Consider the following 13,090-nt stretch of genomic DNA (forward strand, 5'->3'; position numbering starts at 1 on the left):
TTAATATATATGTACATATTTTAACCTTTGTAAATACACATACATATACACATATACATTTTTTTTTTCATATTTTTATAAATTTATGTACATACACACGTTTTTATAACGTACATACCTAAATTTTATATTTTTATATTTTATAATCCTTATATGTATATCTTTTATTTATTTTCTTCATTTATTTATTTATTTATTTACATATCCGTTATTATTATTTGTTATGCTTTAGAATTTTTATTTGTTTATTTCTTGTTATGGTGCATACGTGATTGATTTTATTTATATATATGTTATTTCGTTTATTTATCTTTTGTTTTTGATTGTATTAGTTTACTTACATCATTATCATTGTTATTCCATTACACCCATTTTTATTTAGATTTCAAAAAGAAATTTTAAAAATATAAGTAATACTCGGTATTTGAGATCTTCGAAAGAATCGAGCCCTAACGTATTGGGTTCCGATTTTCTTCGTTGGACCTAAATAATCGAGATTACTCTTTTAAAAATGATAAAAAGCTCGTTATCGAGAATTCAATATGTTGTGTCCTAATGCATTGTATGTGACACGTTGTTTTCTCGAAACGAGGATTTTTCGAAATAAATGCAATATTCAATGTTTAATATTTTGAGAAATTGTGCCCTAACGTATTGGGTTACGATTTCTTCATTTGATTTAAACAATTGAATATTCTTTCAAACTTTATTACACGAGTCTTTTCAAACTCAAGTTTTAAACGATATCGGGAATTAAAAAAGATCGCGTCCTAACTTACTAGTCGTGATCCCTTTTTTAAATCCGAGATAGCTAAATACCTTTTAAACAAGCAAATTTTCAGTGTTCATTCATGTTTCGAGAATTCGAGACATTGTATCCTAACTTACTGGATATGTTTCTCTTTCTCGATTAACGTGAAATATACTTCTTTTCCCAAATTTTTATTTAATACAAGGATCGTATTTTTAATTTTTCCAAGTTCTCGATTCTCGACATCAAGACATTAAGTAATCAACTAGGTACCAATTTTGGGCGTATTGAGGGTGCTAATCCTTCCTCGTGCGTAACAGACTCTCGAACCCGTTTTTCTGAATTTCGTGGACCAAATTTGTTGTTTTAATAAAATCAAACCGTTTATTAAAAACAACCAATTTTTGAGGTGACCCAATCACACCACATAAAAAAGGATTGGTGGTAACTCCCGTTTCATTTTTCGAAACCCAAGTCAACCCCGTTTTTCATCCAAAAAATGGTGTCAACACCCACCACCATCACACCAAATTGTGGATTAACCACCAATAGTTTACAGTTTTATAGCAGGTGAAATCTGCCAATGTCTGTGGAAACACAACCTGCTCACTAATGAAATTTGTTAAAGGGTTGTGAATGCATAGTAAAACGCCGCAGTGGAATCTACTATGGCTATGGGTACACAGCAAGACCATCGCAGTTGGAATCTGTTATGGTTGTGGGTACACAACAAACATTTGAATGCAAAAATTTTGTCGATTCTTCCTTGATCATATCAACCCACCCCATGTAATGTTTTAGGCACATCGTTCATACAGTCACAATAAATAGATATACATACGATAATTTATATATACTTTTCAAAAATTCATGCATACATTCAAAATTACAAATAAATAGCATATTAATTTGATCATTCATGGATTCTAGCATGCCTCAAATCATCAAGGACCTAATTGTATAACTTAATTCACTAAAATTAGTTTGAAACCTATTCAGGGACTAAACTGATCAAAATATAAAATTTTGGATAAAACTATAAAATTTAAGAATAGGGGCACATGGCCGTGTGGAATGGCTCAAGCTGTGTGGGTCCCATGGTCATGTGGACAGGCTATATGGGATGGTCCAAGTTGTGTGGTTTGGGCAGGGGTTCAATTTTGCCTCAATTTTCTCGTAAAAGAACACAAACCTAACTTTTGGGGTCTCGTAAGACGATCCTCATGTCCAAATTTGATCTTGGTCACCAACAATAGGTATTTCGATTGAGAAAAATGTAAGAATTACTTATTGACTCACAAGATTTACCGAATTTTAGCAAGATTTTCAAGAAAACTTGAAAAATATTTGAAATTGATTTGAAAGATTGTCAAGAACGATGCTATTCTAGAATCCTAGGGTTCTACGAAATTAGAAACAAGATTTCTGACTGATATTGGCTCGTTTAGACATGGATTTGATGGCATTTCGCTAAATCGACATAAAAAACGAATTGAACATGGTTGGTTTTGGGTTTGAGATTTGAATATAAAATTTCCAGCAAAGAAGAGAAAATTTTATGAAAAAGAAAAGTGAGAAAAATAAGAGAAAGTGATGTATTTAAAGAAGAGAGAAAAGAAATTCTAAATAAGGTTGAAAAAGATCATCAAAATTCTATTATGATTAGGAAAGGGACCAAATGATAAGATTAAGTAAGTTTTAGAGGGTTGTTTTGGCAAATAAAATAAACCCTCCTGTCGAAATTTAAAACAAAAGGAAGGGAATTAATTTGGATAAAGCTTGAGACTTTAGGAAGGATGAAGTGATGCTTGGCCTTTGGGCTATTTTCTATTTCTTAATTATTTTTTACCACATTTATTTCTTATACTAACTTGGTTTTTATCCTTAATTGCTGAAAAATAAAGAGGAAAAATGCAAAGAGTAAAGCTTAAACATTAATGCTTTAAAGGTTTAACTAAACTCTTAACCACTAATACTAGAGCTCAATTTATTATAATTTTATAAATTCTAACCCCTAATTTTTGGGGTGTTATAATATATCTAAGTACTGAATGTTATTTATAAAGATAAAGTTAAATTTTAATGATATATAACTCTAATACTAATTAAGTGATAATTAAAATAATTACAGTTCTATTCAATTAGTAACTCTATTTACATAAATAAAATTAGAACAACTTTTTTAAAATAAAAAAGTCATTTTTTATAATAATGTCAATATTAAATTATAACTATCACATTTATTATATTTTATACTTAGAGTTCTATCAAGTCTCTCGGAGCCATCATATGTCATTCCCTCGTTAGTTTTATATATTTTAGGTAAGCATGAATGACAATAAATAAATGTGATGTGTATTCTATTTGAATTAAGAGTATTGTTGCAATGGAGTGGGCTGACGAGGGGAAGGGCTTGCAGCAGGGATTTAAATAGCGGACCGAAACCGCTATAGCGACTGTTATATAGCGGTAGCGGCGCCGTCCGAAACCGCAACGGCTGAAAATAACGGTGTGAAGCGGAGTCACACCGATAACGGTGGGTCGCGGCCGCAACTTAACGGATAACGGCCGGTCGCGGCAATAACGGGACGCTATTCCCGTTATATCCCGTTATAGTGAATTAAAAAAATCCATCTCCCTCCTCTAAATAAAAATCAGCAGAAACAGTGAAACTTAATAAAACAAAAGGGAATATATTCCCCTGCAAAATCAGTGTTTTCAATCAAAAAAAGTAAAAAGAAAGCAAACAAAAACTGAAACCAAATAAACAGCAAGCAAATAAGCAATCAAAATTCAAAACTCCTTTCTCATATTTCGGTCGCTAAACTGAAACCCAAACGGCAAACAAAGTAAACTGATCACTTCACATTCAGATTCAGAGACTGATAATCTTCAAGTAAGTACCTAAAACTTCGTCTTGTTGATTCTTGCTTGTTTTTGCAGTAGATTCAGAGTTTTTTTGAGAGGATGATAGAGTTTAGACTTTAGATCACAAAGTGAATCAATCCCTTACTAACCGTTGTAAGATCGAGAAAAATGAAATCAATCCAGCAACGAAGATGAAAACGAGCAAGAGAAGAGAGATCTTGGAAGCTGGAAAGTGGAAACTGGCGTTTGATTTCCCTCTTGACTCTTCTTCAGTTTTTCTTTCTGTTTCTGATATTTCTGACGTTTGATTTCCCTTTTTCTTTATTTTTTTCATTTTTAATGTCTTTACTCCTAGCCAAAACCAAGGCACCGTTTAGGCTTCCAATATTTTCATGACAGGTCACTGTTTAATGGGTGTAAATTTGGCACTTTGACTAAAATTAATAGGCTGTAAAATTAATAGGCTGTAAGACTTGAAATTAGAATTCATTATAACTGTTAAACATATATGTATATAATTATTTTTAAAATAAAACCAGTATATATTATTTAATGAGAATGATATCCTTACTATATTTATTAAAATTAATATAAAAAATGAGATTTAATTTGAATGATAAAATTGAGGATTTGAAAGTTTTTAAATATGATTATTGTTTGTATTTTTCTATATGTATTTTGGATTTAAATTGATTTTTTTTTGTATTTTGTATAAAATGTAAAAATACTTTTATATTTTAATATTTGCTACTTTGTAAAAAGGTTATGTTTTTTTAATTAATTTCCAATCAAGTTAGTGTTTAGTTGACTCTTGACATTAACTTATCGACAATTAAGTATAATATAAATATTTATATTCTATTTGTTTAATTTTTATTGATATAAATTTTAACATATTAATAATTTATGAAATTAAATTTTTACGTACACATATGGAGTTTTAATAATTTTCTTGTGTAATTATATACTATGCTAATGCAACCATAAAAAATCATCTATACTATAAATTAAGGAGTTGATTGAGTTGATGTAACCTAATAACCGAGACCAAACTCAATTAGAAAATTATTATCCATTCATTTTATAAAACAACAAATATTATTTTGAGGTATTTATATATTTTTATATTTGATAAATTTAGAAAAAAATACATGCATATAAATGTAAATAATGACATTTGAAATCCAACATTAAAATCATCTTAACTTTATCATTTCATGCCCTTAATTTTCATAGCAATTTTTTTATAAATATATTACGTAAATGTTTTCACATGCTATTTCTATAAACTAGTAAGTATTTAAAGTGGAAAAGAGTGAATTCCACCTCTCACTCCCATCCTCTTTTAACTTGTTGAAGCAAAGTATATTTGAGTTGATTTATTAGAGTTTGGAAAGATTTTATAGAAAATGAAAATTGCATTGATAACAATCATATTATTATATTTTTTAATATGAAAGCTTCAATCTTATCAGGTTTATAATTTTACTTTATATGTTATTTTTTAATTAATATTGTAATTATAATTTATAATGATAATTAGTTATTATTTATTATTATTTTAAAATTTCATAACTTTCATAATTTATTATTTATTATTATGTATGAATTATGCAATAAATTTAAATTTTCCATGTTAATGATGTTTACTTTTTTTTTGTATTATATTGTTGATAATATAAGTAATGAGTTGCTTATATTTCTAAATATAATTTTATGTTTCTTATATATAAATAAAAATAAAGCATGCCACCACGTGAAGAGTTCCCGACTAAAGGATTGGAGGGTGCACCAAGTAATGATATAGGTTGGCACTTTGGAACTCTAGTGCCAAATGCGAGAGGAAGTATCGTATGTATACTTTGTGGTAAAGTTGTGAAAGGAGGAATAACACGATTTAAAGAGCACATTGCTCATAAAACCGGCAATGTTGCACCATGCCCTAATGTTACTGGTATGTGATACTTTATTATTATTAAATGTTATTGTAAATTTATCAATAAAGATTATATATAATTGATAATAATATAAAGTGTGAATTATTTTTATTTTATTAACAGGTGTCATTAGAGAAAGTATGATGAATGTACTAAAAGAAAGCAACACAAAGAAAATAGACAAAAAGAGGAGAAAAGATGAATTCTTATCTCAATTAACAGAAGAGGAGGATGAGCATGAGGGATTCATTGATGAGGTTTCTGCTATAAGGCAAGCAACTCGAGAAAGTATCCAATCACAACACGAGTGGCATAGAAGGGAAGAATTCAGACGAAGTACTGGTGGTTGGGATAACATTTATGAAGAAGGGCGATCTTCTCATGGATCAGCTGGAGAACATAATCGAGAAAGAACAAGTAAATCTATTCCAGGTGAGTCTGAGTTTACCTTAAGGGGAGCTATACCTGAATTGGTTAGAAGCAAAAGTTCAAAGCAACCAAAGGTCAATGACTCTTTTTTAAAGAGTTTTCGAAGGAAGATAGGTGAAGCGGTATCTAAATTTATAATATATGAAAGACTTCCTTTTCAATTAGCAAGCTCTCCATGGTTGTATAACTTAATTCAAGTGGCAACAGAAGTTGGACAAGGTGTAAAGCTCCCAACACCTTATGAGGTTTTAGATGTGTATTTGGAGTCAGAGTATCAACGAGTTCATGATTAGGTAAATGTACTAAAGACTCATTGGAAAGAATTGGGTGCAACTCTAATGTGTGATGGTTGGACCAACAGTTTGAATCAAATGCACATCATTAATTTCCTTGTTTATTGCAGTAAAGGAACCATTTTTTGGAAATCGGTAGATGTCTCAAGTGTCCGTAGTAGAGATGCTGAATTCTACTACCGTTTGTTAGATTCAGTTGTAGAAGAAATTGGAGAAAATTACATTGTCCAAATAGTGACTGATAATGAGGCAGCAATGAAAGCTGCTGGAAAAAAGTTAATGTTGAAAAGACAACATCTATATTGGACCTCATGTGCAGCTCACTGTTTAGATTTATGCCTTGAAGATATTGGGAAAAAGCCCAGTGTAGCAAAAGTGTTAGATGAGGCAAAGAAAGTGACTTGCTTTATATACAATCACATTTGGACTGTTGATTTGATGAAGAAGTATACACAAGGGAAACAAATACTTCGACCCGCTCTTACTCGATTTGCAACTCATTTCATTCAACTTGAAGAGATAACAAGACAAAAGCAAGGTTTGAGAGAAATGTTTAATTCAAAGGTCAGTATTTTATAATTAGTTAATATAATTACTTAAATATAGTAACCTTTAGTGATTTTACTAGTTCCAAATAATTTAAATTATATTATTTTAAAATTTTTCTTATGAATATATAGGAATTTAAAGAATCAAAATGGGGAAAGCAAAAGTCAGGGCCTGCTTATGAAGCCAAAAAAATTGTTTTGGGAAAAGATTTTTGGAAAAAAGCCAATGACCTCATAAAAGTTTATGAGCCCTTAGTAAGAGTATTGAGACTTGTGGATAGCGATGAAAAACCAACGATGGGCTTTATTTATGAGGCTGTTGATAGGGCTAAACGAGCAATTCAACAAAATTGTCGATATTTCACAGAGTATGAAAAGATTATTGACAATAGATGGAATTTTATGCATTCCGACTTGCATTCAGCTGGTAAGATAAAATATTTCATATAATTAAGAACTATTTTTATATTTTATTATTTTAAGCTTTAGATTATTATTATTATTTGATGATATTCTTATAAATTATACTTAGGTTATTTTCTCAACCCTCAATTTCAATTTGGGGTGGAGCATTATGAGAATGTATTAATAGAAACATTAGAAGGTACACGATCAGTAATTGAAAGATTAGAACCTTCTATGAATACTCAAGTCAGAATGGTTAATCAGGTTAGATTCAACTACTATTATTTGTAACTTAGTTAAATAATTTGAAATAGAATTTTTATTTTTATTTTTACTCTATCTTTTATTTATGCAGTTGTTATTATTTAGAGATAAACATGAGACATTCGGTACTCCACAAGCACAAAGAGCTTGGAAGCAAATGAATCCGGGTAAACAGTTAATTAAATTATTTAATTTAATTTATATTATTTAATTATATTGTACATTTTAAAGTTATTTTGAAATTTAAATAATATTATGCAGCTGAGTGGTGGATGATATATGGCACATGTGTTCCCGAATTACAAAAATTAGCAATTAAAGTGCTTAGTCAAACAACTTCAGCATCAAATTGCGAACGAAATTGGAGCACATTTAGTTATATTCACACCAAGGCAAGAAATAGGTTAAAGTATAAAAAACTTGAAAAACTAGTGTTTACCTATTATAACATGAGGCTTAAGATGAGGCATCAACAAAGAATGAGCACTGATGATATAAATGCTAGTTTTAATCCTATCAGCCTTGATTATATCTTTGAAGATGTTGATCCACTATCAGAATGGCTTCATGAGAAAGAGAATCCATTGTTAGACGGTGAAAATGCCGGTGTGTTGCCTGTGGATACCTCTGATGATGAAATGGATGTTGATCAATCGCAACAACAAATTTTGTCTCATTCAAGTTCTAGTTCAACTCCAAGTCAGAGTGGCGATGGACCCGATGGTGGTGGTTTAAGTCCAATTGATGAGGATGACGGATATAGTGGTGATAGAGGTGAAATTAGGTCTTCTAGTCAGTATGGAGGAGAATATGGGGGTGGTACCACTGGTGGACATTTTCGTGACAGATCAGAGTTTGATGGAAATATGTTTCCTGAACCTAGGAGAGATAGAAGTGAACCTAGAGCTCCATCAAAAGGAAAAGGCAAGAAGCATACTTCTATAGGCTCTTCATCTGGTAGTGGTAGGAGATCGAGTTCTAGTAACCTTGGGTATAGTGATTCATCTACTAGCACTCAAGGTTTTTATCCACTAGAACAACCTTCACATGGTTATCCACAACCATATGGTTATTATCCACCATTTCCTAATTATGGTGTGCCATACCAGCCTCAAATGTATCCTCCTCTACCAATGTATCACCCACCTCCACCTTTCATGTATCCTCCTCCTCAAATATATCCTCCATATCAATTGAATGAAAACCAAGGTAAAAATGTTGCTTTTTTTGGATATATTTTTGGACAAAGGCCAAGAGAATCAAGTCAAGAACGCTCCCAAAGTGAAGGTGAAGGATTTGATCTTCCTCGTCATTCCACTAATTGGTGAAAACTAAATCGTGCCACTATCATTATTTGTAAGGTATGTTTTTTTTAAAGAAATCCTTTGTTATTGTTCTTAATTTTGATGATATTAAAACATTTAAAATAATATATATCTTTAGATAAATGAATGAAGTATATTTTATGAAAAGATAATGAAGAATCGAAGCATGTTAAATTATATATGAAAGTAGAATGAGATGAGAATAAGTGGTAGGAAATAGGAATAATTAATGAGAATCTATTCATTAATTTATCTATTCCTTTTTTCCTTTTGCAGCGTATTTATATCTTCACTATCTTCAAAGCTGTCAAGAAATATTGAAGACATCTCTCATGTATGAATTCTCAATTCTTTTATTTATAAAAACTTTCAAACTTATTAAATATGATAAATGTTTAATATTTCTTTTTTTTTTTTACTTTGTTATTAGTTAATATAACATTCTTAGAAAATTCGTAAATAAATATAAGAATAATTAATGATTATAAAAGTTGTGTTCTCATGTCATATTAATAAAGGTTCATAAGTGTTAGAAAACACTCTAAAAATCATTAAAAGTGACTTTTTATAATTATAATTATAATTATTATGTTTTACAGTAAGTTGTGCGAATTTGAAAAAAATTCACGACCGCGATACCCGCAGTGACCGCAATAGCGTCCGTTATGTCCGCGACCGCGACAAACGCGACGCGACCGAAAACGCGACCGCGACCGCAATTTAAATCCCTGGCTTGCAGTCTTTGTCTCATAATGTCTTGGCATTGCAGGGCATCCTACGAAGTTGGAGGTAGGTATAATAATATCCAAATTCGTAAATGAAAGAAAATAGACAGAGAGAGGGTTGTTTCGTCTAAAACTGGACTTGGAAATGGTCAAAAAGATGCAATGGGGGTCTAGACAAAAAGAGAAACATGAGTATGTTTTGAATAAAATGAAAAGACTAGATTGGACGAAGAAACTATAGAAAAAGAAATCAGCAAGAGCTTCAGATGATCACATGAATAAATCCTGGCAACTCAATTCCTATTGACGTTTGTGTTTCTGGAAAGAAGCTTCTCCCTTAGCTCTGCAACATCAATGTCGCCAAAGTGATTTTCTGGAATCCAGTTTCCGGTTTTTGGATCTCTCATCCAAAATGCTTCCTTCTCCTTATCATGTGCTAAAACTTGTACCCTCAAAGCTGCTAATGCCACTGCTTGCATCTTCATCTTCTCCGCCCCAACAGCATATGATCGTCTACTACAACACATCCATAATAATTCATTCTATAAAACAAACCTTAAAACTAAGATAGAAGATTAATATATAAACATACAATAACCTCAGAAGCTGAAAGTTCTTGATAGAAGCCTGAGCCATGGTTTAGTTTAGAAGATAAGAGTTTTTCTTTTTATGTGGATTGTGGAGTCTGAATGCACAAAAGCATATTATTTATAATTGTTGTAGAAAGAATTTGAATATATCAGTCACTCTAGCTTGCATACAAAAATAATTACAGAATCTAATTAATAAAGCTCCAAAAACAATTACTTTATTTAAAAATATATTCTTAGTAATTAATTAATGAGATATTTATGAAGATAAACTTTTCTTCTTTTTTTTCCTTCTTATAATTAAATATTAATTCTGATTAAAGGGATGTTTTTTTGTTTTGTTTATAAATTGTTACTACAATGAGATTTGAACCTCGAATGCATAATCATATTTAAAGTTTAATCAAAGTACAATTTAATTTTAACATAATTTTTTTTCATTATTATACAATAATAATCTTAATTACTTATGTAAGTGAAATTATATCTTTTAATTTTTATTTGGCTCTTTCTTTGTTTAATGAATGTGAAATGGAATTCTTTCCTTTTGGTAATGCAATTCCTATTGATGGAAATGGTGGAAAAAGGTAACTTGAGAATTGAAGATTGACATTCACTTAATATAATTTATAATTTTACTATTAACAAAATATGGTTCCTCACTTAATTTGCATCGCATGCTTACATCATCAAAAAAATTATTTGTCAAGCATGGTTTTAGGAATACAACTCTAATTTTAAGTAATACACAAATTACTACTTTTTTTTTATCTGTGATGCTATATATTAATTAAACTACAATTAATTATTTTTATAAAAGTTTTATAACATTTAATTTTAAAAACATGTAATTGATATAGAATGGACACTATTTTGAAATTATTTTTAAAATATGAATGTAGATTTGTATTAAATTATATTTTATATAATTTTTAACTTAATTTTATTTATTAATTAAATTTAAATAATGTGATCAATAAATAATTCTTCGTAACATTGTTTATATTTTCAAACATTTATTTCAATTTAAATTGTATATATAATTTCTAAAAATAGTAATAGACTTAAAAAGATTTTTTTACTTAATATATAAAATTGTAAGTTAAAATTTTGAATTATTGAGTATAAATAAATTGAAAAGATTTATTATGAAAATATAACTTACAGAATAGCGTTAATAATAATTAAAGAAGTAAATCCTCTACCAATTCTTATTTACTTTCCCTTATTTAATTATAGATCGTCACATGTTAATTTTTTAGCGTGTCAACACATTTCTTTCTTGTCATTTATATGTGTATTTATTATGATGCATAAGAACTTAGTTCGATCTCAATAATTTTTTCTTTTATCTCTAATTAAAAAAAATCATTTTCTCTTCATGGATTCAATTTTTTTAAGAAAAATAAAATTTGAATTATCACGTAAATAAATCAGAGCGAGGAAAAATATTGTATGGAATAATGTAATTTTAGTACATATTGCTTACAAATCACTTTACATAATCAGGTTTTTTATTATTATATAATAAAAAAATGATTTTAATAGTGAATGTTGAATGTTGGAGCCTCATTTTGCATAATTAATAAGTTAGTTTTAATTGAATTAATTTATTAAATCAATTATTCAATTCAATATTTATAATTATTGATTCTGATGATTATATTGATGTTGTTGTAAATTGTAATTAAAAATAATTTTAGCAATTTATTAATAATTTTTATAATAATTAATTAAAGTAATATATTATCATGGCAATCTAAATTTTGTTTTAAATCTTTTCTTTTTATTTAGAAAAAAACAAATTCCATGTTATTTGAGAACTGAGATTAATTGATGCAAAACTCACGAAATGGGTCAAATTTTGTCAACAGCTTTATTTTTTAGATCATTCAGAAAAATGATTCCCAGTTTGTTACCTTCATTATTAATATTAATTCCAATTCAATCCATATTTTTGGAGATACAAGCGTTACACTTAAAATGAATTTGAATTCAGCTGGTCAATTATTCCCACTGCAAATTGCAAAAGCCATTGATACCATTTTCCCATAACAACAACAACAAAAATAATTTTCCATGTGGGAGAATAATTTTAATTTTGAGTTAAAAGTTTGATTTTTTCTCCTTTTTATTTTCCTGTGATTTATAGACCTGTTCATGGATTGAATCATCTGTTCAAACTCGAAGGCTCACTCAAAAAATGAACTTAAGTAAAATTTAAAGCTCGTTTTCTATATAGACTAGACCTTAGGTAAAGTTTTTTTCCCGAATATATTATGTTATAAAAAAATTATATTAATTATATTGTTAAATAATATTTATATTTATATTTATACTTATATTAAATCACTAACCCAATAACAATTAAATTCATTACTCAAAACCTAAAAAAAAAAATTAATCAACTAAATAACCCAACCCAAAATATAAAATCTAAAAAAAATTATATTTAATACAATAAAAATATTTATTATATTTATTTGTGTTTTTTATTATTATATTTATGGTAGTGTTTTTTAAATATAAATACTTCTTAATGTATTTTTAATGTGTTAAAAAAATTTTATTTTAATGTCTTTTTAGTGCATTTAGTGTATTATATTTTTGAAAAAAATTAATAAAAAAATCTTTAAAAAAAATCAAATATGGGTGGGCCAAGTTGAATTGGATTTACCTTTTCTATATTGGGTTGGGCTTGGGAAAAATATAAGGCCATTTTTGGGCCGAGTCAGATTCGAACTTAAAAAATGGGTCTAAATAACTTATATGAGTTCATACTAAACTTGATCTGACCTATGAATACCTCTACGACTAGACTGAATTTTAAAATATATCTTTAAGTTGAAGTAAGACATCTTTACAATAAATTAAAGATGAAAGAAAATTCTAAAATATGAATCCAAAAGATTACCAATTTTGATGATGGCTAATATGAATAATCAAAACTATGAA

The 13,090-nt window shown here is 28.7% G+C and overlaps 3 protein-coding genes across 4 annotated transcripts; 2 read left to right on the top strand and 1 right to left on the bottom strand.

Annotated features, from left to right (window-relative positions):
• The first annotated feature begins 6,283 nt into the window (after nucleotides 1-6,283).
• LOC107896152 (uncharacterized) lies at nucleotides 6,284-7,522 on the top strand. The gene is made up of 3 exons (XM_016821275.2): nucleotides 6,284-6,842; nucleotides 6,959-7,253; nucleotides 7,359-7,522. The coding sequence occupies exons 1-3, from the start codon at nucleotides 6,324-6,326 to the stop codon at nucleotides 7,520-7,522; spliced, it is 978 nt and encodes a 325-aa protein (XP_016676764.2). The 5' UTR covers nucleotides 6,284-6,323.
• Nucleotides 7,483-9,225, top strand: LOC121218364 (uncharacterized). Its single transcript, XM_041095524.1, has 3 exons — nucleotides 7,483-7,662; nucleotides 7,757-8,856; nucleotides 9,097-9,225. The coding sequence occupies exons 1-2, from the start codon at nucleotides 7,581-7,583 to the stop codon at nucleotides 8,821-8,823; spliced, it is 1,149 nt and encodes a 382-aa protein (XP_040951458.1). The 5' UTR covers nucleotides 7,483-7,580; the 3' UTR covers nucleotides 8,824-8,856; nucleotides 9,097-9,225.
• Nucleotides 9,226-9,724: 499 nt separating this feature from the next.
• LOC121218365 (protein SENESCENCE-ASSOCIATED GENE 21, mitochondrial) lies at nucleotides 9,725-10,255 on the bottom strand. 2 transcript variants are annotated; one of them, XM_041095526.1, is made up of 2 exons: nucleotides 10,144-10,255; nucleotides 9,725-10,058 (listed from the first exon to the last, which is right to left on the bottom strand). In XM_041095526.1, exons 1-2 carry the CDS (start codon nucleotides 10,179-10,181, stop codon nucleotides 9,839-9,841), a joined length of 258 nt encoding a protein of 85 aa, XP_040951460.1. In that variant the 5' UTR covers nucleotides 10,182-10,255; the 3' UTR covers nucleotides 9,725-9,838. The 2 variants fall into 2 exon arrangements, with proteins under 2 accessions (XP_040951460.1, XP_040951459.1); XM_041095525.1 differs by having other exon boundaries at nucleotides 10,138-10,224.
• Between the last annotated feature and the right edge of the window lie 2,835 nt (nucleotides 10,256-13,090).

The sequence above is a fragment of the Gossypium hirsutum genome, chromosome D06 (assembly GCF_007990345.1).
Source record: "Gossypium hirsutum isolate 1008001.06 chromosome D06, Gossypium_hirsutum_v2.1, whole genome shotgun sequence".
NCBI lineage: Eukaryota > Viridiplantae > Streptophyta > Magnoliopsida > Malvales > Malvaceae > Gossypium > Gossypium hirsutum.